At 43.5% G+C, this 26,702-nt stretch overlaps 1 protein-coding gene and 1 long non-coding RNA gene across 11 annotated transcripts in view; one reads left to right on the plus strand and one right to left on the minus strand.

Annotated features, from left to right (window-relative positions):
* The window catches only part of St6galnac3 (ST6 N-acetylgalactosaminide alpha-2,6-sialyltransferase 3), a 612,241-nt gene that overhangs the window by 226,885 nt on the left and 358,654 nt on the right, over positions 1-26,702 (minus strand). The window contains exon 4 of one of the 10 annotated variants that reach the window (XM_052731497.1): positions 14,330-15,855. The exons of the other annotated variants lie outside the window; for them this stretch is intronic. Within the exon in view, the coding sequence (XP_052587457.1) occupies positions 15,690-15,855 (166 nt within the window). The 3' untranslated portion in view covers positions 14,330-15,689. Of the gene's footprint in view, positions 1-14,329; positions 15,856-26,702 lie in introns of those variants that run through there. 10 annotated transcript variants of the gene reach the window in all.
* On the plus strand, positions 1,970-14,220 carry LOC128106177 (uncharacterized). Its single transcript, XR_008216616.1, has 2 exons — positions 1,970-10,560; positions 12,560-14,220. It is a non-coding gene; the product is annotated as an uncharacterized LOC128106177 (long non-coding RNA).

Below are 26,702 nucleotides of genomic sequence, written 5' to 3' on the forward strand. Positions count from 1 at the left end.
TAGTAAACGGAAAGTTGCAGAGATAATGTTAAGTTTTAAACAACCTTCAATACAGTAATTGTCATCCTTGTTCTCCTCTGTTGCTATTGTTTATATCTCCTTGGGTCAAATTCATAAATTAATCATTATAGTTCTGCACAGGATAGGCAAAGCTGTTTTCTAGACACCTGGCCCTTAGCTGTGAACTCGACATTGGTGAATTTAACCAACACTGATCTCAAATATTTTTAAAAATTGAGAACAGGCATCTTCCTGGGACATGTACCGAATACTTTTCATCTTTTCCTGAGAACGGCACATCAAAAGTTTACATTGCAGAGATGATTCGTAGTATGTAAGGGGACATGCAGAGGCTATATCCAAGTTCTGCAGTGTTTATACCCGGATCCTAGAACCCCACAGCTACTGAAGGAAGCTGTGCAGTGATTTCAGTCTCATGTTGACTGAGGGTTTGGAACCTTTCCCCTTAGATAAGGGACTACTGTAACACCCGTTCTTTAGCTGTTTCTAAGCCTGCACTTCCCTATGTCCTTCCTCCTTCATCATACCTTCTTCTGGGCATCTCCTTTCCTCTCGGTTTGTGGAATAACAGGCTAGAATGGCTCCCCAAGACCAACAGCTCCCCACCACATAGGCAGCCCAGAGTTGGACATCAGTCCTACTCAAGAATGCAGAACCGCTTCATTTGAATTCAATTCTCATTTCCAACCATTCCAGAGACTACTCCTCAGAGAATCCCAAATTAGGCTTATTAACACTCATGGCCAGGTCTCCTGAAGAAGGCAGACCATCTGGCACTTTTGGCAGTGATCCAACTTGTACATTTTAAAAATGAATCCCCACCCCAAATAAATGAGAAATAAAATAATGACTACTGAACGTGTCCATTTCTTTATCCATATAAAGTATTAGCTGACAGCATGGCTCCAGCATGAGGAAGGCTCCCACCTGCGGCCACAGATCAGCCAGCCTTAGAGGGCAGCGACTTCTGGGTACAGACATATGGAAGGGTCATTTGTTTCTCATTTACTCGACAGATAAGAATATGGAAACAGTCTCAGCCCATTTGTTTGATGGGCCTCCTAAGCCAGTGATAAACAAATCAATACAATTAGTTTGGCTCGTCATCATTAAGAAACAGTCACTGCTGAGACCCAACTTAATGACACCTCTCCCTCCACAGGAATTGTGGCTTCTCTTGTGGTTGTCACAAAGTGGTAATGGGTGGGTGGGAGGCACCCAGATAGTGTCTAGAGACTCTCTAAAAGCCCTGTGCATGTGTGAGTCACAGCAAGGGGCTGTTCTCGATGACCTTCCTGCCCTTGCCACAAAGCCCTGGGAAGTCCTCTGAGTAAACCTGCATTCTGTATAGAGATCAGAAATTTAATAATCCTGACAGATTGAAACAATGAATAAAGATTAAAATGATGCCTAACCCTGCATTAAAACCTAACCAGAAGCAACACTGCCTGGAGGGGGTTTGGATGCTGCCTCAGACCAACCTGTGCCCCTGACAGGGTCACCTTCAACCTCAGCCTTACAGCCAAAACCTCTGACACATCATTACTAACAAGCAACTAGTTCCGTAAATGGGACCTGGAAACTTAACATGACTCATAAAAGCAATGCCCAGAAGCTGTATCCTCTTGAATGTCAAGAACCGTTTCTGACATTCTGCTGGGAGAATCCTACTTGAATTTTGTTTTTCTCAGTGGACTTGGGTCCCACATTAGCCTTGTCGGTGTCTTTTTTTTTTTTTTTTTTTTGGTTTTTTAGAGACAGGGTTTCTCTGTGTAGCTTTGTGCCTTTCCTGGAACTCACTTGGTAGCCCAGGCTGGCCTTGAACTCACAGAGATCCGCCTGGCTCTGCCTCCCGAGTGCTGGGATTAAAGGCGTGCGCCACCACCGCCCGGCTTTGTCTGTGTCTTATATAGATTATTTTGTATGAGTGGCTGGGACCATTCCCACCTCTCCGTTTATTTTTCTTTAGACTTCAGGTACAAAACAGATCTAATGGACTAGTTGTCGAATTAGAATAAATGCAATTTTAATTTGGAAGTGATCTTAAGTATTAAAGAATAAGCAGTCAAAAAAAGGAGGAGGAGGAAGGAAGAATCATCATCATCATCACCAAGTGAGTACCACCCCATGTTCCACAAGGAATATGGGTCCTAGAAGTGCTAATTGATTTGCCCAGGTTGCCACACCTGATGATGAACAACTGGAACACATAACTGAAGGGTTTCCTCTCTAGCAGCATGTATTTCTGAAGTTCTTCACTGTCTAAGCCAGGGTTTTTATTGCTGCTCTGAAACACCATGATGAAAGCCGCTTGGGGAGAAAGGGTGTACTCTACTTACACTTCCACATCGCTGTTCACCACTGAAGGAAGTCAGGACAGGAACTCAAACAGGGCAGGATCCTGGAGGCAGGAGCTAATGCAGAGGCCATGGAGGAGTGCTGCTTACTGGCTTGCTCAGCCTGATTTCTTATAGATCTCAGGACCACCAGGACAGGGATGGCATCACCACAATAGGCTGGGTTCTCCTCTATCAATAGCTAATTAAGAAAATGTCCTTCACATTTGCCTGCAGTCCAATCTTATGGAGGCATTTTCTTAATTGAGGTTCCCTCTTCTCAGATAGCTTTAGCTTGTGTCAAGTTGACATAAAACGATCCAACACATTCACCGATGATAACTTCTCAAAGGACAAACACTGTGGATGTTTAACTTACTATTTCATCTTGTAGTCCCTTCCCACTGTGTTCCCTAGAGATCATCAGTGAAGAAGTAAAATGATTTGTCCAACAACAATCAGCTTTTTAATGCTAAAAACCAGTTATCTATAAAACATACAAGCTGGAATCCATTCTTACAGTAACCTTCCTGAAGTTCTGTGAGATGTCTACTGGCTTAAAAGCCTATGTTTAGCCTACAGAAGGGCCTGGATCCCACTGTGCTGAAGGTAAGAAGTAACTCACGTTTATTAACAAGGGGATTTTGTAGTGGGTAGCCATTCCAGCTGGTCCAACCCCCACTGAGGCTTCGGTAACTGTCACGCCTACAAGGCGGGGCTGAGAGAGGACGCTGAAGACCTGAGATCTGGATGCATGGGCTCTCTTGGTTCCTGGACCCTGGACGCTGGAGTTAGACTGAGCAGAGTTCTCCAGAGAACACCGCTGGACTGCGCCACACCTTTCCCAGACCCTATAGCCTATCCCTTCACTTGTAAGTTACCCCACAAAAAAAAACCCTCCCTTTTAACTACGTGGAGTAGTCTTAATAATTTCACCAATAGGGTTTTATTAGTTAAATTTTCTATGATAAATCCCTGTCAAAAGTACTTTAAAGAGAGCTGGTGCAGAGTTCAAGATTACAATCCAACATGGCAAGAAGTCATGACAGCGGGAGCTAGAGGCAGCTGCCCTCACTGTATCCACGGTCAAGAAGCAGAGTCCTGAATGCTTGTGTATAGCTCACTTTCTCTTTTTCATACAATCTAGGGACCTAGACAAAGGAATAATTCACCCACAGTGGGTGAGTCTTCACACCTCTTTAGTCTAATACAGATAATCTCCCACAGCACATGCAGGGCCCATCTCCAAGGTGATTCTAGATCTTGTCTAGTTGACATCTAAGATTCACCATTCCAGGGGTGATCCCTACAGCATATAACGTTGTCTTGACTTGATAACAGTTTTCACACCGTTGTTCAAGATCACAAAGGCAAGCATGGTGTGTCTCTCAATCAAAGAAACCCTGAACACCTGGTTCCTAGGCCACAATTCTGTGGTGTCGACGCCAAACCACCCCCAGATGGAAAGGCAACCATGCCTTAAAATAGGATTGCCCTGACAGGATGTCAGGTATGTCTGCTAGATGCTCAGAGTGATGCATGTTTGAGAAAGTACAGGGTGTAGCCAAGACACCAGTTAGCGCCCTCAAACAGATAGAAACACACCAGGAATGAGTTCAAAGATTGTGCTGCTGAGACTGAGGTAAGGTTGTGATAAGACACCAGGACATTTTGACAACATGTTCTAGTCCTTGAGAAATTTCACAGTGCTGCAGGATTTATGGAGATATTAAGACAGCAGAAAGCCTGCTGAGGGCCTGGGCAGAGATAACGAAGATGTTCTGGTGGGGAAAAGCATGGGGTATTGACACAGCCCTGCTCCACTTCTCTGAGGAAGTGGTCCTGCTATCAGAGTGTGAAGACCTCAGGTGGTTGTTGACCAATTTGGAACCATTCCCAATGAGTGAGCTCAATATTGCATTCAAGCTAGTCATGACAACGGGGAGGGGAATAGTCAATCCCCATGTGACTGATAATCAAGACTATGAACTTGATTGGATTGAGATATGCCTATTATATCAATAAAGCTTACCTCTGGGTGTATCAATGAGAGGATCCCAGAGAAGATTAGAAATATGCGGGCTCTGACCTAATCAGTAGTTTAATTCACTGATTAATTCAGTATCTGAATAGATTGCTTAGAGGTGCTAGAATGGTGGAAGTTGGGACCTCCTTGGAGAAAGGGGCTTCCTAGAAGCATGCCTTTGAAGGATGTATCTTGATGCAAAGTCTCTTTGCTTTCTGGGTGCCATGAGGTGAACAATATTCCTCTGCCATGCCCTTCCCCCATAACGTTTTTCCTTGAATGAAGCCATCTGACTATGGACTGATACTTTCAAAATATGATATCAAAACTATCTTTCTTCCTTTTAATATTTTTCTTTTAGATATTTGTCACTGTAACAAAGCCTGACTAGGAGAACACATTATGTGTATTAAAAATCAGAACAGACTGAATAAAAACATAGAAGCACATTTGGTATCTATACTGGATTTATTCTAAATAGCTGAAAACATCGATCTATGTCACCACACTTAAAGCAGAGATGAGAGTTCTCTTCAGCAGCCGAGAAAGGAACACTTTTTAGAATACAAAAAAAAGGAAAATATTTAATATGTGACTAACCCGAATCAAGAATTGTTGCTTTGAGACTACAGTACAAAATCTAAAGCAAACGGCAGACCAAGGAGAGTCACCAAAGAACAGGGCTTTCACACCGGGATCACATGGCCACTCCGGCGTCTTCACCTGCAGCCCTGCCTCCAGAGATCATCTTGCTGTGCCTACTCTCGTCAGTTTTTCTCAATTTAGTGTGCCTATAGGTCATGTCTTTTGGACTCTGCCAACTCCACGCAGCAGCATCTGTCTCTTAAGCTACTTGAAAAACCTCCAGCATGAGCAGCTTTGTAGCAGACATTCTTAACTTCCAAAGACAGCCTTCAGTATTGAAAGGTCAGTGGAGAAGTGAGTGAATGGGGAGACAAATCCAAACACAAACTTGACGGAGAGTGAAATGACCTGTAAAGTAAGTCTAGAGAGAAATTACAAACGATTCAGCACCAATTAGAAGATGCATCATCTCATCCCAGGGCAGTGGCCTAGCCCTCGAGGTGCAGGAACAGGACAGGGTGAAGAAAACTGCCCTAATACCAGGGCACCCAAAGATGACCTCTCCCTATTCAAGAAAATTGGCTAGTCAGTAGAAATGTTGAAGAAACACGAATGACATTGCCCTATGAGAGATTGGCAGGACCCCCGAATCTCTTCAACCACATGCTTAGTCTTACACACTTAACTCTCGCCCGCCATTGTCCAATCTTATTTTGAGTTTCATAGATTTTTGCTGGGCACTCTTCTCCAGGTTGTTATATGTGTGCTGGCCAGGCCTCTACTATGGCCTTCTTCTATAGTCAAATTAGGTTTGCATACTGCTGTGGTTTGGATCAGAAACGCCTCTCAGTGGCCCATGTGTTCAAGGTTTAGGTCCCATCTTATGCATAATTACAGGTGGAGTAAACCTTAAGAAGTAGGGCCTCAGCCTTAACACATGGGGAGGTGCTTAGTCTTACTGCAACTTGATAGGCCATGTTTTGTTGACACTCGTGGGGGAGTTGCCCTTTCCTAAACAGAAATGGAGAGGGTTTTGGGGCGGGGGGACTGTAAGGAGAGGACGGAGACAAACTGCAGCCAGGATATAAAATAAACAGATAGATAGATAGATAGATAGATAGATAGATAGATAGATAGATAGATAGATAGACAGACAGACAGACAGACAGGAAGATGCAGGGCCTTCCGGAAGGCTGTCAGGTCATTTAGAGCCATCTCTTTTAATGGGATAGCAGACTTTAGTCCTTTCCTCTTCCTGGGCATTGCAAGTTTCACTACAGCACCCATTCCTGCCACAAGGTACTTTCCCACAACATGTCAGCAGATCCCAGATGAAACCACTGAAGCTGTGACCAGTGTAGATATTCCTCTAAGCTGAGCATCTCAGGTGTTTGTTGAGTGGCATAAACCTGGCTGCCACACACATTCACTTCCTCTGTCATTGCAGTTACAATATGGGAGGGGGTTGGCATCCCAAGACACTAGGTATGGCATAGGCAGTTTGTCACTGGTGATTAGCTGATCAGATAATTGCTAATCAGTTTTCTTTCAGATGTGGGCAAGCCACATTAAGTTTTGTTATAATAATCAACAATTTTGTTTTCTGTAATAGATGAACTTTTTTTCATTTTGATTATTTCTATGCTCTTGTCTTTAGTTTTTTTATTTCTTTTCAGTGTAAGCCTGATTTGTTTTTCAAATAAGCTTAATAATTCTAAACTGTAATTAAATGCATTTTATTTACTCTCCAACACTTATGAGTTCAGTTTATTCAATGTCTGGATTTCCCAATCACTATTTAGGCCCATAAAATGCCAACAGGGACCTCTCTTTTCATCTGCTCACAGGACCTCCAGTCCTGGGACGGCAATGTGCTAACTTAGAGGGAAAGGGAGAGGGACTCCTAAGTGTGAGCAGGTCACCTGCCTTTTCTGAGCCTGAGCGTCCTGAATGGAAACAGTAGGATATGTGTCCCACTGTTGTGTCCCACTGCGGTGTCACTCACTCACTGCTGTGCCTTACACTGCTGTGCATCAACTGCTGAGCATCACACTCACTGCTGTGGAATGAGTGTGTAAGGAACGAGAAAGGAAAGAGAGGGAGGGAAGTACATTATCTGCACCAAGACAATGTGCAGTCAAGATGCTCCCAGCCTTGGGCCTGGGGGGCATTCGGAGGATCCAGGAAAGTGAACCATGGCAGGCTGGCTTTAAATACTGGCTGGACCCAGAGTACATGAGGCCAGCTGACAGAAGAACTGTATCACGTGAATTCCCCCCTCATCCTTACCTATTGCTCCAACTCCAAACAGCCTATAAACAGTAGCTGGCTAGTATAAGGAGAAGCAGGCCCAGGAAAAAACAGTTGGAACAATCCCGGGTCCAAAGAAAAGAGAAAGATTAGCTGCAGTTTTGAGTGCAGTTGGGGAGGAAGGGATGTCCTCTTGCTACGTGGGGCTGTGTATTTAGACTGTGGGGGCATTTTGTTATTTAAAGTGCCCAGAACACTTTACATTACGTAAAACATATCAGAAAGTCATGGAAAAACCCATACCTAGGAGCAGAGAAAGAACTGAATTAATTTTAATTTCATTTTTATTTATTTCTAACAGAGAGTGACACTATGTAGCCCAGGCTGGCCTCCAACTCACTATGTAGCCCAGGCTGTATTCTATGTCACTATGTAGCCCATCTGGCCTCAAGCTATTCATTCTCCTGCTTCATTTTCCCAAATGCTGAGATTACTGAAATGTGCTACCACACTGAGCAAAACCTGAATATGTTTAATTGGAAAGGAGACAAAATTTAGTTATTATATCTACAAGTTGTATTCAACACATTTGAGAAATATACATCCATATATTATATAGATTCATGTGTGTAACCGGACACTACACAAAAGTATCCTAAATAATTGAAGTGTCTACAAAGACCACAAATAAAACAAGATTAGAATTTCCAAGTACTGCCTACCATATGCGGATTTTCCTTCTCCACTTTGAGACACAGACGGTGCAGAATGTGAAAGGATCAGGTGGAGAACTTCACTGCAAAGGCCCCACTTACAGCCCAAGTCTGGCAAAGGCATCTTCACTAGAATCATAAAAGACCTGTGGACTCTGTTTCCTGGTCAGAGGACAGAGAGGATCTGCTGTGGATATCACTCTGTATAAATAAAACCCTGATTGGCCAGTAGCCAAACAGGAGGTATAGGCAGGACTAACAGAGAGGAGAGAAGAAAAGGACAGGAAGACAGGAGGAGGAGACACCAGCTGCCGTTCAGGGAGCATCATGTAGAGACAACAGGTAAAGCCACAGAACACGTGGCAACATACAGATTAACAGAAATGGGCTTAGTATAAGAGTAAGAGCTAGACAATGGTAGGCCTGAGCTAATGGCCAAGCAGTTTAAATAATATAAGAGTCGGTGTGTTTATTTTATAAATGGGCTCTGGGACTGGCGGGGCTTGGCAGGAGCTGAAGAGAAATTCTCCAGCTATAAGGATCAATGCTCAGCTAACCTTTGACTGGACAGGAGTGTTTCCAGAGTCTGTGGGGGAGTCATGAAGTCGCCTACAGAGCAGAAGTGGATCATGTAGGAGCCAGAGAAACAGTGAATAGGTGAGGATGTGCCATTATATCACATGTGTAAATGGGCTCTATGGACTCGTGCTGTGGCTGACACTGAACCCTTCATCTCCTATGGGGTGAGAGAAGAGCCACCACAGACTATTTAGAATAGAAAAGATGCCAGAATCAGCATCATCATCGAAGAGTGGTCCAATTGGGGAAAATCTAAGAAACCCATGAAAGCTTCCTCAGCTAGGTATATCACCTGCAGCCACCCACCAGATCAGAACCAGGTACATCACCTGGAACCACCCAACAGATCAGAGGAATAACTGTGTACTTGTTGAAGGATGACTGTTTCCTTATCCTGCCTCTTGCTGAAACAGCAGCTCTCTGGTGAGAAAAGAGGCTGGGAGGCAGAGAAAGAGCTAAGTGAGGTACCATGTCTCCCACCCAGATGTAATGTTCCACCACTGCAAGGGAGGAAGATGGAGTATCATCTCAAGTTAGGGCTTTGATTAGCTAAGGATAAGAACAATTTACTGAATTGAGAATAAGCTTGTGACTTCAAGGCATCTTAAGCTACCAATTGTGTACCACTGAGCAGAGAGGTTATAAAACCTTAGTAGAGTTGCCCAGGAACAGGGCTTGAGAACATTCACCAAAATATTTTAAAGGAGGTGGAAAACAAGTCAACTTATAAAGGTCAATGACCATATACTCCAATACCTAGAAGGGTCACTGAGTACACGGTAAAGATTTACTGAACAAGCAGAGTACATTAGACACAGGTGTACACATATGCTGGTACACCTTCAACTCTGGAATCCATAATATGACGTTTCTAAATAGAAGTATTTCCAAATAGTACATTGTTATAAACTTATTAATGGCAGTAGTATCCAATTATTGACAATCTTCATAAGAAATTCCATAGCTTTCATCTACCATACATTCATTAACTAATTTAAGTGCAAATGTTGACTAAACACCAACCGTGTCCCAGATGCCACTGGGCGGGGAAGACACAGCACGCAGTGACAGACTAGCTGGCAGCCGCCTCTGGAGAAGCTAATGTTTTGACTGGTAGAGAAGAAAGGTGACCACATACTTTCACAAGTCAGGTTTGTCCCAGGCCTGCTGAATTCTGGAGTCTGAATTCTGGCCAGTGTAGAGGACAGCTTGGTCTCAGAAGTAACAGTGCCAGCGAAGGGTGGGAGAGGCTGTTAGAATGGCCTCGTGCTCTAAGCAGCTTTGTGCAGAAATGGTTCAAGGGATGGAAAACACATGGTGCTGGAGAATCAAGGATGGGAAACAGTGGCAAGGGCAGGCTAACATGGGTGGGCACTGGAGGCTGTGGGGCCAGCGTGTCTCTAGGTCTTACATCGTCTTTCCTCTGCAGTCATTCTTTGACTTACAAAGTTTTGACTGGCAGCTGGTCCTTGCAAGCAGAGGGTAGCTCCAGTCTCATGAATTGTCTGTCACCTGTTCCTCGCAGGGCTGTGAGTTTTCTGTCCCCATAGAGGAGAGGCAGTACCATAGTTGAACAAATAAGATATCAGCCCTATCTGGGTTTCTTAGCAGAAAACTCTAGCTAAGTTATTCAATGTCTGCCAACTTCAGCTTCCTCAAGAGCAAGAGTGCACCCTGCCGCAAGGCTGCTGGGTACATTAAATGAAGGAATGCATGCGAAGAACAGCGCCCAGCGCCTTGTGTGCAGGAAGCTTGGGGAAAGGTTAGTTATTTGTCATTACAGCTCCCTTCTCTTCGGTTCCGCTCAGCTACCCAGCAGATTGGGCACTTCATTCTACTCACTACAAGTGCCACAGTGTTTAAAATATTTCTGCTTGGGGAGGTCGTTTCATTTTGGTATGTGGCATACCTCCCCCTTTTCCTTCTCTCAATCAGTGCTATTGTTAGCATCTTACCAGCCACGGGGTGATCACAGCTGTGGAGGGCTGAAGTCTCAGGGGTCACAGCCTTCCAGAAAACAGAAATCTCTTGTGTTGAAATTACTACAAAGGTGAGGTCGCGTGTGTGTGTGTGTGTGTGTGTGTGTGTGTGTGTGTGTGTGTGTGTGTGTAAAATTTGATAAAGTTCTTTTTGACAAATTTCTGAGTCACTGGAGCATGAAGAAAGGTGATTCTCTTTCCCTGAAAGAATTCTGGGTGATTTTTTTGGTGCATGAATATCTCAATAAGCAGCCCAATTTTCAAATGTCAAACTTGCCACTGAACTTGGTTCTTGGGGAGGACAAACGCCTTTGATTTGTTTGAAGGAATTTGATTTGGAAATAGTGGAGTGATTAGTTGTTGAGACCGAGGCTTTGAAGTCACAGAGCACAGATTTCTTTTATAGGCCCTGGTGGAGCCCCAGACATTTGCATGTAAAATATTTCTAGAACTTTTGCATATGCTTAGATATTAAAATAAGCAAGCCTAATGCATTTGTAAGATCCCATCTGTCACACACACAATGTAGTTTAAAATGCCACCTGATGGAGAAATACTGTTCTGTTGTTTAACCTTAATCGCACAGGAGAGTGAATGCCGAATACTGATGAAATACGATTATTGAAGTCCTAAATGCAGGTTGTATTTAATTCTGCACATGGTACATTTGGGATAGTGCTAAGTAATAGCTCTTACAAGATCTCCATTTGAAAGAAACGTAAGAATTGGAAGCCTAACCAATGGAAGACAAGAAACGTTCAGTTCTAAAAATAGAAGTCTAAAAAGACCTTGAAAGGTTCCAGGAACCAACCCCACCTGAGGTGCAGTCCAGAGAGCTGTTGGGTTAGGGAGGTCCCAGAGCAGACGTCTACTGCAAACCTTCATCCCACAAATAACGAGACCAGAGTCCAAGTCAGAGCTCACCAAAACCTTAGAGACAGCTTCCCCCAGCAACACGTTGGTGCTAACACAACAGAGATTCAGACTGCCTTAATTTCCACCCATTAGGCCTACTTTCTTGATGTGTGCAAATTTAAAATAGATCACCACACATCTCTATAAATGACTAATGCTAGAAACTGACACTATGTCAAGATATTAGAATGGGAAATAATGAACTCCCATAGCAGAAAGCTCACGGGACCTCACTAGAGCTTCTATAGACTCTGCTATCCTACAGGGATAGAGCGTTCAGAGGCTCCTTGGCCTGCTTCATGGGTCACAACTTCCATTCTGTACTACAAATAGGAACTGAGCAAATTATTATGTTCCATAAGTCACTATTTTGTCATAGGAAGTGGATAACAGCAATGAATATTAACAGGGTAATAATTAAAAAGACAGAAAATTGCCTAGTCCATTTAACCACTCCATATATGGCATTTTGATTGTGGCTGATATTCCTGTTATAATCTTTGTATTTGATGGAAAATAAAAAACAATGATTGCTTGCTATTATCATCTCTAATAAGACTGTCTATGTACGCATGTGGCATGCACGTATGTACACATGTGTGTATACACATGTATAAATGTGTGTGTATGTGTTCTTCAATCACTCTCCACTTTACCTATTAGGGTAAGGTGTCTCATGTAATCCACAGCTCACAATCCTGCCATTAGCCAGCTTGCCTGGGGGCTCTCCTAACTCTGCCCCCACCAAGTGCTAGGGTTTTAAGTGAGCTGCCACGTCTGCCTAGCATTCACATGGGTTCTGGGGAGCTGAAGTCTCCATGTTTACACAGCAAACACTTGAAGCACTGGACCCTCTCCGAGCACCCTCCTAACAAGTATCTTAAGCCATAAACACACATAAAAGTCTATAACAAAGGGAATTTGGAAGACTACTTTCCGGCAAGGGTGATGAGTATCCTCAGGATTAACATTATGAAGGATTTCTTCTTTCTTCCTGGCGACCACTGCCTGCAGCAATGGTGTGCCCCCTCCAGGGATGGCGTGGATGGCATGTCCAGACAGTTCAAATCTATGACCTCCCCACTGGGTCAACCCAACATCACCCTTACGCTCCATCTTCTCTTTTTGTTTCATCAACTCATGTCCACGCTGAAGAGAAACTGCGACCAAGGAAAGAAAGAGAGACCCAAGTGGGCCCAGACTCAAGATCCAGTAACAAGAAATTCATATTGCTTTAATCTTTTTGTTTAGAAACGCAGCAGGTAAGTCTTGCTTATTTTTGCTAGAGATTCCAATTTATCTGGGTGAAATAGATTCCAAATGATTATTGATATTGGGATCTTTATGCAAATCCATTCCCAGTTGAGTGGTGAATACTAATCTCCACTATAATGAAAAGAAAATCCTCTAAATTCCAATTCTCTCACTTCATACAACTGACACTATCACTTGAGACTGGTAAAGAAGGAAAAAACTCCGTTATTTCCATTTGTTAATTTCACACATTAAATAATAAGTGTGAGAGCTCACAATTTTGCTGCCTCTATCAACTTTACTACTTTCAGGGCAGTATGGTATATTTTAAAAAGTAAAAAGTTTATGTGTGATTGACTCACAAAAGGAATAAACTTAGGGAGTGAGGGGTTTACAAAGCGACTCAGGGAAATGCTAGCCCAGAGGCCACTGAGATCCCTTGAATTACAGAGGCCCTGGGAAGCTCAGGAAAAGGAGAATGCTGAGATTTTGTCAGTTTCTGCATTTCAATGATGCCCCTGCCAACTTACTTCCTGAAGTAACCTTTCCAGATGCATGACAGTCTTAGCTGGCCATGATGGCATAGAACTGTACCCAGCATCCAGGAAACAGAGGTAAGATGATTGCAAGTTTGAGATTATGAAGTGAGACTCCATATCTAAAGAAAAAAAGAGGCTGAGGAGGTGTGGCTCGGCCATTGAGAGTGTGTACTACCTTTAAAGAGGACCAGAGTTTAGGTCCTGCCCACGCCAGGAGACTCTCAACTGCCTGTAATTCCAATTCCAGGGGATCCAATGCCCTCTTCTGGTCTCTGCCAGGACCTGCATACCTGTGCAAATAAAGACACACACACACACACACACACACACACACACACACACACACACACACACACACTTTAAAATAAAATAATCTTTAAAAAGAAAGAAAAAGTCATTTCTGGTGAGGTATGGACAGTATTTTAATGCTGCTGTGTCTCCTGAACACTCTTAAAGTGTGCTGATGCTGTTCTGAGGAGGATGTCAGGAATGGATGAAGTAGGCAGAGGCCACAGCTGCAAACATGGCCATGAGAAAGCTCAGTCAGTGACAGATACCTAGAAAGACGGGACTAGAGATGATGATGATCCTGGGGGTGTCTGGAATTCCACACTGGAAAACCAAACCTTTTTTCTTTAGAACAGGAGTTAGAGCACCAAATCTGTACACAAGGACCTGGCTTCACTGAAGACTCAAAGGCTCCCAAGAAGTAGCTACAGTGAATCAGTCAGAAGACCACTGGGCACGCCTGTGGTGGCTGGGGGAGACTGTCTCCCACAGGCGTGTGTGTCTGGACACTTGGTCTCTGGTTGGGGGTGCTGTTTGGGGAGGCTTAGGAAATCCGTCACTGGGCAAAGGTTTTGAGAGTTGAAAGCCTCAGGCCACTCTCTGCTCACCTCTTCTGCATCTTGTTGGTTATTTAAAATGTAAGCTCTTGTCTTGCTCCTCCAACTGCCATACTTTCCCACCACAAGGCTCTTACCTCTCTGGAACCACAAACCAAATAAATCCTTCCTTCCAGGAGCTTTCTTGATCATGGTGTTTTATCATAGCATCAGAAAAGTAACTAACTCCCAGCAGAGGATAAGCACTTGGTCAGTTGAGGCAATTAATGGGATTTCATCAGAAAGTAAGCCACAGGGATTACAAAACCCAGAAAAGTACATGTTTGCAAAAGCTCAAGACAAGTGGTCTACCACCCAATTAGAGTCAACTCCCTGTTTCAGATTAAATAGTGTTGGACAGCTAGAACACAGTTAGGTAGCCTGGGCTAAGGAGGCTGAGACCCAATTTAAAGATACAGATGAAAAGGCGATTAGTCTGACATGGGGGAACAGAAAAGATGAGGTTACACAAAACGGGAGTATTTATTTTGGTACTTGGAGGAAAGCAGGAATGAGAGATCTTATGCAGAGACCACTCAACTTCCTCTTAAGCTCTGCTCACTATTGACACTTCCAAAGATGACCGTGCTATGGGTAATTATAGCTCAGAAGTAGCTTCCTCACCCCAAATCCTTATTTCCCAAAGCTGAATAACAGTGACCAAGAGTTACGCTTTTGGACAAATGGTTGGGACAAGGTATGGAATACCTTGGTTCCTGACTCTTGAGAATGATGTCTAGCACATGACACATGCTCTCTGAATCTGTATGAAGCACTGAGTAGAAGCCAGAGAGGGTAAGATCTTCACCCAAGGATGCCTATGGTGAAGAGCGCGCAGAAACTGGAAGAGGCAGCCAGGCCAGCTCTGTCTTAGCACAAGGACAAATGTGCATGGAATTTCTTGGTGTTGAGCTGTTCCTCCTGTTGGTCAGTGTGTACTTCCTGACCAGTTTTCTTTACTCCTGAATGGGAGTGATGCCAAGGCATGCTCCAGAAAAGGCTTGGGATGAAAAAGGAAAGTACGTGTTTCATCTAATGTGTTCCAGACCTTCTGGCCAATCAAGTGAAAAGATTCTGCTAGTCCCGATTGGTACAGACTGGCAAGGGGCCAGTCTATCAATCAGGTGCCCCTTTAACCAATCTGTGTTCCCAGGACAGAAAGGGCACAGCCCAGAACAAGATTAAGGAATTCAGAATTGAACTCACGATCTATCTGTCTTTTTAACCCCCAATTCAGTGTTCAGCAAACCCAATCTGGATTAAAAGATAAGGATGTGTGTATGTGTGCACTCTGATTTGTCAAGAGTATTTGGGTAAGTATTTTGGAGCGTCTGATTGTCTTCAAATTGTTTCTTCTTTTTATACATTTTTATAGTTGGTGGGAAATGGAGGGAAAGGCAGAAAGACAAAGTAAAGGGGAAATGGCTGTATGGGGTTCTGGAGACAGCCACCTGGGTATGCATCAGAGGATCCCAAAAAAAGGTCAAGACAAATCCCGACACTCATTTTCCTCTGGAGTCACAGAGAACAGTGGCAGACAGGCTGTCAGAGGTGCTGGCTGCTGTGGGGTCTCCTCGCAACAGGCCGTGGGAATTCACCTTCAAAATTCTAGTCAGGAAGAGACTTCCAAGCCCCTTGTAAGATACAGCAGAGAGGGTGGGCACTGGACGGCTGGACCAGCTGCTCCGTTTCACAAAGGGCAGCAGGGCTGTCACTAGGGTTGCCAAGGAAGCGTGGGCCCAATGCCATCAAGCCTTGTGTCCAAACTGCTCGTCTGAGGAAGAGGAAGAAATATGTATGATGTACAAGATACTGCTTAAAATTGATGTGAGGAATGGTTCCTCACTTCTGCAACCACACTCATCTCACTGTTTCTACACACATTCCCATCCCATCCCATCCCTGCAAAAATGATCAATGGTTTCATTTAAGCCCTGCATACATCTGAAGCAGAAGACAATCTCTTGTATGTGATTTGCCTAATGCATTTTTCATTCTCTGAAAAAAGAAAAAAAATCCACAGCCATAGCACCCTAGAAACAAGCAAGACAAATTCATGATACAGCCAGGGCTTGCTAACTGTGTGACCCAGGGGTCAGATTCTACCCGTAGCTTCCATAAGAACTACAGAGTTTTGCTTTTAAAAAGGGCTTTCTAAACTAATAAAGACAGATATGTGATGGAGGTCCTCTGTGGCCTATAAGGCTAAGTTATTTACTATTCTGTTCCTCGTAGACAGTTTGCTGCCTCCCACATTATTTTTCCTTAAATTTTTGTAAGTTGTTCCATAGTTTTATACATTGATATAATGATTTTTGTGTGATTTTCACAGTCCCCTCCCTCTCCTGTTGGAACCCTTCATCTCGGCCAGTCTCCTGTCTCACGTAGTCTTTTTGCACATAGCATGCCCCCTTCATTTGTTTCTTGCTTGAGTGTGGGTGAGGCGAGATGTCATTTACTTAGCAAGGCCAGCTTACCAGTGGCTCCACCACTGGAGACAGTGACATCTCCCCCTCCCCCAATAACCATGAGTTACCAGTATTCGCTCAGAGACAAGCGAGTCCCCATGGCCTCTCTCCCATCCATGATGAAGCGGGAGGGGCCCAAGCTCAAGCAGGTCTTGTACCCAAAACCACAGTGGCAGTGAATGTAAGAGTCAGAGGATGGGAGGTACGCAGTAAAAAGGATGTCTTCCGACATGACAGTCCCCTCGTACCCGAACTCACTGCGGCGCTTATTTTCTTATGTCTAAAATCAGCAAAGACAAAACAAAACCAACAAGAAGGGCCCAGAATTTTATTTTGGTTTGCCTGAAAATTTACAAAAATTGTTTGAAACTTGAAAATGAATTCTTCAGGGTTGGAGGCAGAAAATCTTAAAGATACAGGTAAACTGTAAAATGGCCCCATATAATATTCTGTTCCTAATATACTAAATGTTTATCACATTTAAATCATTGACCAAAATGTGTTGTTTTATTTCCTGATAAACAGTCTTAAAAAATAGTGTCAATGACAACCCAGACACATGAAAGGCTCAGGATGTGAGTGGTCCCTCAGTGACTGACACTATATGCTGTTCCCTCAGCAGACAAAGAGATACACTGTGTCTCTCACTCATCAGAACAGCCCTGGGCTGGAGACATACCACCCTTCCCCCCAACCTCAGATGAGGGTATGAGTCAAGAGACAAGGACTTAGCTGAGTTCTAAGTGACCAGAGAACAGGAATGACTGCCCCACACTGCGGTGTCTCTAACCTTCGACCTTGGAATTTGATAAAGTCATCTACATATCTGTGCTTGAGAACAATGCATCTGAGTTACAAACACATCATCACAAATAACATCCACAGTGTGTGTTGAGCTGCAGTTGGAGCTATGCACATTTCTGCTCTTGCTTTTTGCAAATATCACACAAATTGGTGAAACACCCCATCTCAGGGCTCCCAGCCACTTTCTCCACAAGGAGCAACAACATAAGGAGCCTGTCTACCTTGCGGAGGGTTTGGGGAACCTGGAAGAGGAAGATGGCCCTTATCCATCCACTGTGACTTAAAAAGCTGAGTTTGAGGTGTTTTTTCATTTAATCTGGCACTATATAAAGAGTGGAGTCACATTAGTTGCATGTGGTTTTCTTCACTTTTGCTCATGCAGAGACTTCTGAAAGGTGTAATTAAAATAAGGCATAACCCCAAGGTTGGCTTTCTCTGCACACAACTGCTCCTCTCCCCTCTTTCTCCCTTCCAACCACCTTACCTTGATATCTCCACTTGTATTACTAAAAACAAAGTTTTAGTGTTTAGGAAGAGCTAGAAACTGTATGCTGGGCTGGACCCCAGGGAAGAGTTTTGCATCTTTTCATTCGAAGCCTCCAGTGACTCCAGTGCTGACTCACCCTCTGCTTTGGCCTGAGCTTCCAGCTGTTCCCATCAGGAATCAAGTGGGTGCTACTACCATGTCTGGATCCCCACCAGGTGGCTGAATCCCCTGGGGCTCAGCCCATGTGGGGTTTCTGACACCTCATCTTTGCATCCTGCAGTCAGTCCAAGGAGTTTTACTTTTTTATACAGCAGTTGTGGATTTCAGGAGGACAAGGGTAGAAACTGCCATGTGTCTTCAAACAAGTCACAGAGTCGTATTGGGCACAGGAGTCACTTTTGCCACCTCCACATCAAGGCAGGTCATCAGCACAGCTCAGATTGAAGGGGCAAGCAAGGGCAGACTGCACTTCTCAGTGTGAAGATTGGTCATTTCAAAGTAAAATCCACACTTCAATGGGAAGAGTATGGGATCATTACAAGGTAAAACCCACACCTCAATGGGAAGAGTATGTGATCATTACAAGGTAAAACCCACACCACAATGGGAAGAGTATGTGATCATCACAAGGTAAAACCCACACTACAATGGGAAGAGTATGTGATCATTACAAGGTAAAACCCACACCTCAATGGGTAGAGTATGTGATCATTACAGGGTAAAACCCACACCACAATGGGTAGAGTATGTGATCATTACAAGGTAAAATCCACACCACACTGCACGGCTCCCACAGGAATGGACTTGATTCCACTCAAGAACAAAGTAGTCTAGACGGTGAATTCCCATCTCTGAGTGTTCTCAAGGGTGAACTGGACAGGATGGATATCAGGTCTAATTCAACTCTAAAATCTGCAAATTTGAAGGACATGGGAAATTTGAAATATCAAGAAAACTATGACTATAACAATATTCATTCATGGTTATAGAGACTACCGTAAATTCTAACTTCACACGACAGACTACAAACATTTCTCACGATTCGAGACTTGTTCTCTCCAGCAATGTGCCACCCATGGAGACTCTCACCTTGTGACAGTTGCTCAACACCACAGCTGTGAGTCCTCTTGTTAGACTATGTTCTGGCTAGTGTCATCTGTCTGTCTGCAGGGAGGCACTGACGTGCGGCTTCACTTCTCAGTCAGACCCTAACCCATGCCTGACGCCTCTTCCTTCCCAACACATGTCCTTGCTTCTGAACATGTTCAACTTGAGGCTTCCTACTCTCAAATGCAGCAGCCTCCTGACACTCCCCTCACTCCAGCCTCGGCCATAAAAGGAAACCTTACTGAAGGTGCATCCATCTATTGCTACTTGGATTTGAGTGCTGTCCTCCATCACTGCTCAGCAATGTGCTCATTCAAGGAATCCCCCTCCTTCTATACCACCACTCTCATTCTGGGAACTACTTCCTGTCTTCTGGCAAATACAACATTCACCTTTTGTCCATTCCAAATCCCAGCTCCCCATAGGACCTTGCCTTCCTTCATCTCCAGGCTTCCTAGCTAAACTTCTGCAGGAGTCCCAACATGCTGCCTTGGCACACTCACCAAATTCACAGCTAATGGACTCAGTTGATCTCATGCCTCACAAAAACAATGAAATAGTTTTGCTTCTATTTCTATATTTATGGAAGAGATTGATGCAGAAGAAGATAGACGGACAGACTTACGCAGAAATACACACCTGGGTTGGAGCTTTGGAGCTTTAGCATGGGCAGTCAAGTTGATGCCTTTCAGTTCATCAGAGTCAAGTGTCTGCCTTCACCACATCCCCCAAATCCTGAAACTGTATGCTGGCACACTGGGTGCTTACTGTATGCTGACACCCTGGGTGCTTACTGTATGCTGACACACTGGGTGCTTACTGTATGCTGACACCCTGGGTGCTTACTGTATGCTGACACACTGGGTGCTTACTGTATGCTGATACACTGGGTACAGAGAGACTCCTGTTCTCTCAGGCTTTAACACAAGGGCATGACAGAGTGCAAGCCAGATGAGAATCTACTCACTGGTCCCTGTTCTGGATGTTGAGTACACACCACAAGTAGGTAAGCCATAGCTTCTAAGGACCTTCCTTCAGTGAGCTTGTGGAGCATTACAGAGAAAAAGACAAGAATGCCAGGGGCATAACACAGAAGAGGGAAATATCTTTAAGCTCTTAGAACAAACAGCAACAAGCACACAGTAAGCATCTGGTGAATGCCTGCTAAACAGTCAGTGATCAAGTACGGTTCCCCATAAGGGCTGCAGACATTAGATATGGGAGATTGCACAGGGCTCCAGAAGACGCCATCAGCTGAGGCCCTGACATAGCCACATGGAATGGAAAGCAAACCTTAGGCCTTTTCTTCATGGTGACACTATCTTGGCCTTAAACAATAGCCATAAAATACTATTAACAACAATAATAAGGACAGTGGTGTTGGTACCTAGTATTATCCTGTTTTGAATGTTAATTTAGCAAAAGAAAGTTGAACTTCACTGTAAATTGGAAGTGGTCAGTATGGTAGCCATGACTGAGGAGACCCAAATAGCTTCTACACAGTGAATGTCCTGTGCACCTCAAGCAATGCTTCCATTGACAGGAAACACTTTGAATGTGTTTCATTCAGGAACTCAGGACACTAAAGTCACAGCCATGTCATGGTAGCACCACACTGCCAGGGCTCTGGCTGTTCTGGACTAGAGAACTGCACATCACTGAATTATTGTTGTTAAGTAAGTGTGCATTCTACATTCCTAAGCCACCTGGTATTATTTATCATGAATCTTTCTGACACAACACATTTAATCAACATGCAGAGGAACCAATGTTCTAACCACTCATCAGAACTCTATAAAGAAGACATGCTTGAAACCCATTCTGGATTCAGTTAACTGGATTAGCTATCAAGTGTTGTTGGTTGTTTTTGCTCTTTTGAGGAGGGCACCACCCAGATCCCAAATAAATCACACATGGAGGCTTATTGTTAATTATAAATGTGTGGCCTTAGCTTGGCTTGATGCTAACCAGTTTTACTTAGCTTAAATTATCCATCTACCTCTTGCCTTTCTCTATTTCTGTATACTTTTCATTATTTCTTACTCCATGGCTTGCTGTGTAGCTGGGTGGCTGGACCCTGATGTCCTCCTCCTTTTCTGGCTATTTCTTCTCTCTTCCCAGGTTTATCTTCTGTTTATACTCTCTGCCCACCAGCCTCACCTATCCTTTCTCCTTCCTTGGCTCTTGGCCGTTCAGCTTTTTATTAGACCATCAGGTGTTTTAGACAGGCACAATATTACAGCTTCACAGAGTTAAACAAATGCAGCATAAACAAAGTAATACAACTTAAAATAATATTCCCCAACCATCAAGGATATATCTTTCTATGAACCACCTGATAAATGTGCAACATTCTTTTCAGGGTTTGGGCTTACAGTCATTCTCTATTTACCAACACCTATGCCATGCAGGATGCTGTGCCAAGTCCTGGGGCAGTTCCAGGTTTGTGCTATTAGATATCATTCTTCAACCCCACAAGACAGTAATAAAACTGTAAATGCTCAGGGCAGGAAGAAGCAAAGAGCAGGAGGCAGGAACATTAGGCATCAATACACAACAGGGAAAGTGGGTCCTGCAGCGAGTCTTCTGTGTAGCTGACTCCCAGCTAAGCCGTGATGATATATAACTGGAGAATTTAGAAGAGGTCATGGAATAATTTTTTTCCATCTACGTGATGCCCTTCTCCTATCTAGCCACTAACTGGGAATCATCGACAGGCTTCCCTGCTGTAGGGCTCCCACTTTTATACCACCAAGGCAGAAAAAGAAAATGAGTCCACAGCAGACACAAGTGTAAGGAGACTACTCCAGAATACTGCCCTCCTCCCTTCCCCGACCCCTCCCTTCTTCCCTTTTCTCTTCTCTCCTCCAGTTCATAAATAGTTACCAATATTCAAAAGCATGTAGGAGACATTTCCAGTAGGTTTTCTATCATCAAATCATATTGGATGGGAATTCCTTCTGACAATAATATTAGTCCATCACACACTGAAATGAGAAATCCCAAAGCTCTTTCACATCAACTGAGATCATAGGATAATCTCTAATATTATTTTTTTTAAAGACAAAATTCCTTTTCTGAACTAAGTAAAGACCAGACAGTGTTGTTTGAATCTTAAATGGTGTTATAATAAAAAAAAAAAAACCCCAGAGCCGGATATTGGGGTGAAAGCTGAAAGATCAGAGAAGCAGAGCAAGCCACAGCCAACCTTACCTCGCCAACTCCACGAACCCTGTGAATGAAAGCCTCTGAATCCTCACCCAAATGAGTCTCAGCTGAACTTCTTTAGTCCCTGTTTCCTCACTCCTTATATACCTTTCTTTTTTTTAAGATTTATTTATTTATTATGTATACGGAAAAGGGTGCCAGATCTTATTACAGATGGTTGTGAGCCACCATGTGGGTGCTGGGAATTGAACTCAGGACCTCTGAAAGAGCAGTCGGTGCTCTTAACCTCTGAGCCATCTCTCCAGCCCCCTTATATACCTTTCTCTGCCCAGACATCACTTCCTGGGATTAAAGGCATGTGTGCTTCCCAGTACTGGGATTAAGGGTGTGTGCCACTGCTGTCTAGCCTCTATGTATAATCTAGTGGCTGGCTCTGTCCTCTGATCCTCAGGCATAGTTTATTAGGGTACACAATATATCACCACAAGGCACGGAGCTGTAGCTGCATCTCCATGTAGCTGTGGGTGGAGAGGGTGAATGAGTTCCTTTTCTCATTTTCTATGACCAGATACATGACGGGAGGTAACTTCAGGGAGGGGATGTTTATTCAGATCAGTGCTCCAGGAGGATGTGGTGGCAGAGGGCAGGGAAGCTGTGGTGGCCAGACCAGAGGTGGGCGGCTCCATACATCATATACCAGTCAGAAAGCAGAAGGTGGGCAGGAAAGCAGAGGTGAGGCATAACACCTCAAGGCCTGTTCACAGTGACTCACTTCCCACAGCCTGGCTCCACCCGCTAAATGTTCCACAAGTTCCCTAGACAGGGCTGGCAGCTGGGAACCGAGTTTTCCAGCATGTGAGCCTATGGGGGACTACTTATCAAACCACAGCAGAGTGACGGTAGCCTTGAGTCTGTTTACATCTCATTAAGTTCAGGGCAGACACATTTGGTCATGAGGACAAACTTGGGGCCAGCCTCCTCTAACAAATTTTTGGGTTGCATAAACCAAAAACTAAGTTGATGCTCTGGAAGATTTCTGTTGTTTTCTTATCACAATCAATAATCATCCTGAAAGCTAACATCAGATTCTACTGTTGGCCCTGGAGAGCTATTTAAATCGCAGGCACTATATTTGGATATTTAGGGCCGAGTCTGTATAGAACTCATAACCAGTACTTCCAGGGGGTCTCTGCTGTCTGTCACTTTAATGTTTTCAGAATTATGTAAACCTAAGGGCTTTTATAAGTAGAGAAACATAGAGAAGCATCTACCTTCACTCAGTCTGCCTACTCTTGTGAAGCTGGAAAAGATAGAAGGGGGAGGGAGGGACGCAGAACACAGGAGAAAGGAGGGGAGGACAGAAAGAGGAGGAGGACTTGGGTGTTTGTGTGATCCCATATTTTTAGAAAAAAAAACAAAAACAAGAACAGAATGAGCTTGAGTAACGACAAGGAGGCAGGATACTGAGACTGTGTCAGGAAGAGCTGGATCTGCCCAAGCCCCGCACTGGCATTTCAGTGGAAGCTGCTCTCCAATGGAGTCAGGATAAAGGGACACCTCTCCATCTGGACGTGGCCACAGACTTATTTACTTGATGGAATCAAAACTGAATTCTTCTTTCTGTAGTCTTGTGTTGCTTCTTTCTGGAGTCATTTCAGGCAACAGCTCTCTTGTTGCACATTTGGGGAAGGATATTAATTTCCATTTAAGAAACATTATTACATGCCATTTTTCCTGATTATTGTGGTAATGACACATATATGTTGAAGAAAAACAAAGAATAGAGACAAGGATAGAGATTCCATGGCCTGTTAACCTACATCCAAGTGGCATTATTGATAAGCTCAGAGATCTTTAATTGCCGTTTTCCTGAAAATAACTGCACAGGACTCAGAATCATATTCTATAGCTTCTTATCTCCCTTTTATACATAACTCTACACCAGATATTTACTCCACTTAACACATATTTTTCTCCATTACTTCCAGTGTCTACTGAATTGGTCTCCATAGGACCTTTTATGCTTTACTGACCAACTGGCTGTCATTGGCTATTTAGGTTATTTCTGAAAGCACTCCTACCCACTGAGATGTTTACAAACCTCACTGAAGCCTGGCAGAAAGCTGACTGTTATTCACCTTTCCTTCCAGGTCTATGGTGGATAGAGTCCTTCCACAAAACCTTTTGATCCCATCCATATTCGGACACTTCAGCGTTCATGACTCAAGTACACTGTGTCCTTGTGTTAGAGACAACCTGTGTCTAAATGATCTGAGGAGATCTTCTTACTCCACTGTCAACACTGAAATCCCCAAGAGAGCAAGGACAATGGGGTTCATCATTTCATAAGGTACCCTTTCCATTCATCTACTTGGGTGTCTGCTTCTTCCACAAATTTAATCACTTACATGCTACTTTTAATTTTTTCTTACTTGAACAACTCCTTTATTGTAAGAAAAGTTAAATATCAAATTTTCATTGATAGTAATCTTCATAGTCAAGAATTTTTAGATTCTAATTATTGTTAAATGAAAATAAAATTGTTACAATCGAATGCTAATGTGGGGACATGTTGGCAAATTCCACCCTTCACACATATAATGACATAGATCTGTAACCAGCACTCTTCCACTTACCTCAATGTCCTAACATTTTACATACCATTAGACCTCATGCACACAAAATGACAGATTTTCCAACATTGATCAAAGGGTCTACTTGTTGATACAAAAATCTTTTCTAATTGTTTGATGATTAAAACAACAACAACAAAACTCTGCAATGAACATTTCAACAGTTTTCTTATTCTAAGTGCTCTCCAAATGTGGAATACTTAAACATATGCACACTATATCAAAGGCAATAGACGTGTTTGAACATCGGGAAAGCCACAGTGGTCACCAAGCAATTCTATGACTTCCAAGAGCTTCCGAGTCCAGACCTTCCCCAGTATTGCACCAGCTTGAAGCAGTCCATTCTACAAATGTTTGCTAATTAAACAGATGTAAAATGGTAATTGCTTATGGTTTTCAATCTATGTATTTCGGGAACGTGCTCTCTGAAGAGCCCTCGGGAGCTGTGGGCAGAATTCTCCTTGGTATTGTGCATGACCTGGTGGTCAGAATAAGCAGATAAGTAAGTGCATTGGGTCACTCAAGAGCACTCACGGTTCATTGAGACATCTCTCCTGTTCTTCATGACAGATGATGTAGGGAGTTCACCTGAGCTCCTGTCTCCTCATATCTGAAACTGTGCCATCATAACAATGATTTAACTTAGCTATTTGCAACTGAAGGTCGGGTATTCTGTAGATGAATGATATTCCAACTAGATTTGGGATTAGGACTATTACAAGCCACAACAGGGAGAAATATTCGCTAAGACACTATTTTTATATGAGCATTCTTTACACCAAGAGTCATAAAAACATTCACTGTGATACATAAGCTAATGGTCCTTATAGAATGCTAATCTTTCAATATTTATTTAACTTGTAATGAAAAGTTGGTTGTTTTATTTTCTGGCAAGTAATAGTGACTTCTCGACAACTCTGTTAAAGAAAATCACCCCAGAGGTTAAGAAAAACCGCAGACCCAGAACATCACGGTTGACCCTTTTCACACGCCTCAAACAAAACCATGGAAATGCAGTGCGGCCAAGAAAACAAAGACAAGGAAGAGAATTAGGGGAGAAAAGGATCAATCCGCACCACCAGGGAAAATCTGTCAACCAAGTCAGGCTTTTTCCCCCACCTCTAAAAGAGTGAAAAATACTCTTCTGTCTCTCCCAGTACGCTTGCAGCCTTTCAGCTGCGCTCAGTGTTTGGCTAACATGACATTTCAGTGATAAAGGAAGACAATTTGAAGTCCAGCATATCAAACACAGCAACTGCTCCCCTGGGACCAGGAGACGGGATCGATGGCTGTACTGTCAGATGCTTTATGCTTGTGGTATTGTTTTCATAAATTAAATTTATAACAGACTGATTGTTCTCTTGCTTTTTCAGAGGAGTCAAACATCACTGCTCCCCCCCTAACATGGCAGTGACAGCCTGTAGACAGTATCCTGTTTTTCTCTTTTTTTTCCTCCCAGGTCTGATACCAAGTGCAGAAATTCTAGGAAACACTGGTATCCTGGGGAACAGGGTACAAGGAGAGTTTAAAACCACACAGAGAGGCTAAGGCAAGCAAAGGCAAAGACTTGCATTCCCCAAAGTCCCAATTCAAAATCCAAAATCAGAAGAAAGGCTCCTGGGGTCATAGAGCATAGTCTATTTCTAAAAAGCAGAAATCCAGGTCTGGATTGTGTGGCTTCTGGACTTTAAAATAATGGGTACTTCATTTATTCTCCCTCCTTCCACACACCACACTGCCTATTCCTTATCCATCTGAACAATGAGAGATAAATCACAATTATTTTTTTAGTTTAATCAATATCTGACTTAAGAATTTATTTGAGAGCCAGGCATGGTGGTACACACCTCTAATCTCAGCACTCAGGAGGCAGAGGCAGGTGGATCTCTGTAAGTTCAAAGCCAGCCCAATCTATGTAGTGAGTTACAGGGAAGCCAGGGTTATGTAGAGAGAC

This window comes from Peromyscus californicus, unplaced genomic scaffold (genome assembly GCF_007827085.1).
Source record: "Peromyscus californicus insignis strain IS unplaced genomic scaffold, ASM782708v3 Scaffold_9__1_contigs__length_137607984, whole genome shotgun sequence".
Classification (NCBI taxonomy): domain Eukaryota; kingdom Metazoa; phylum Chordata; class Mammalia; order Rodentia; family Cricetidae; genus Peromyscus; species Peromyscus californicus.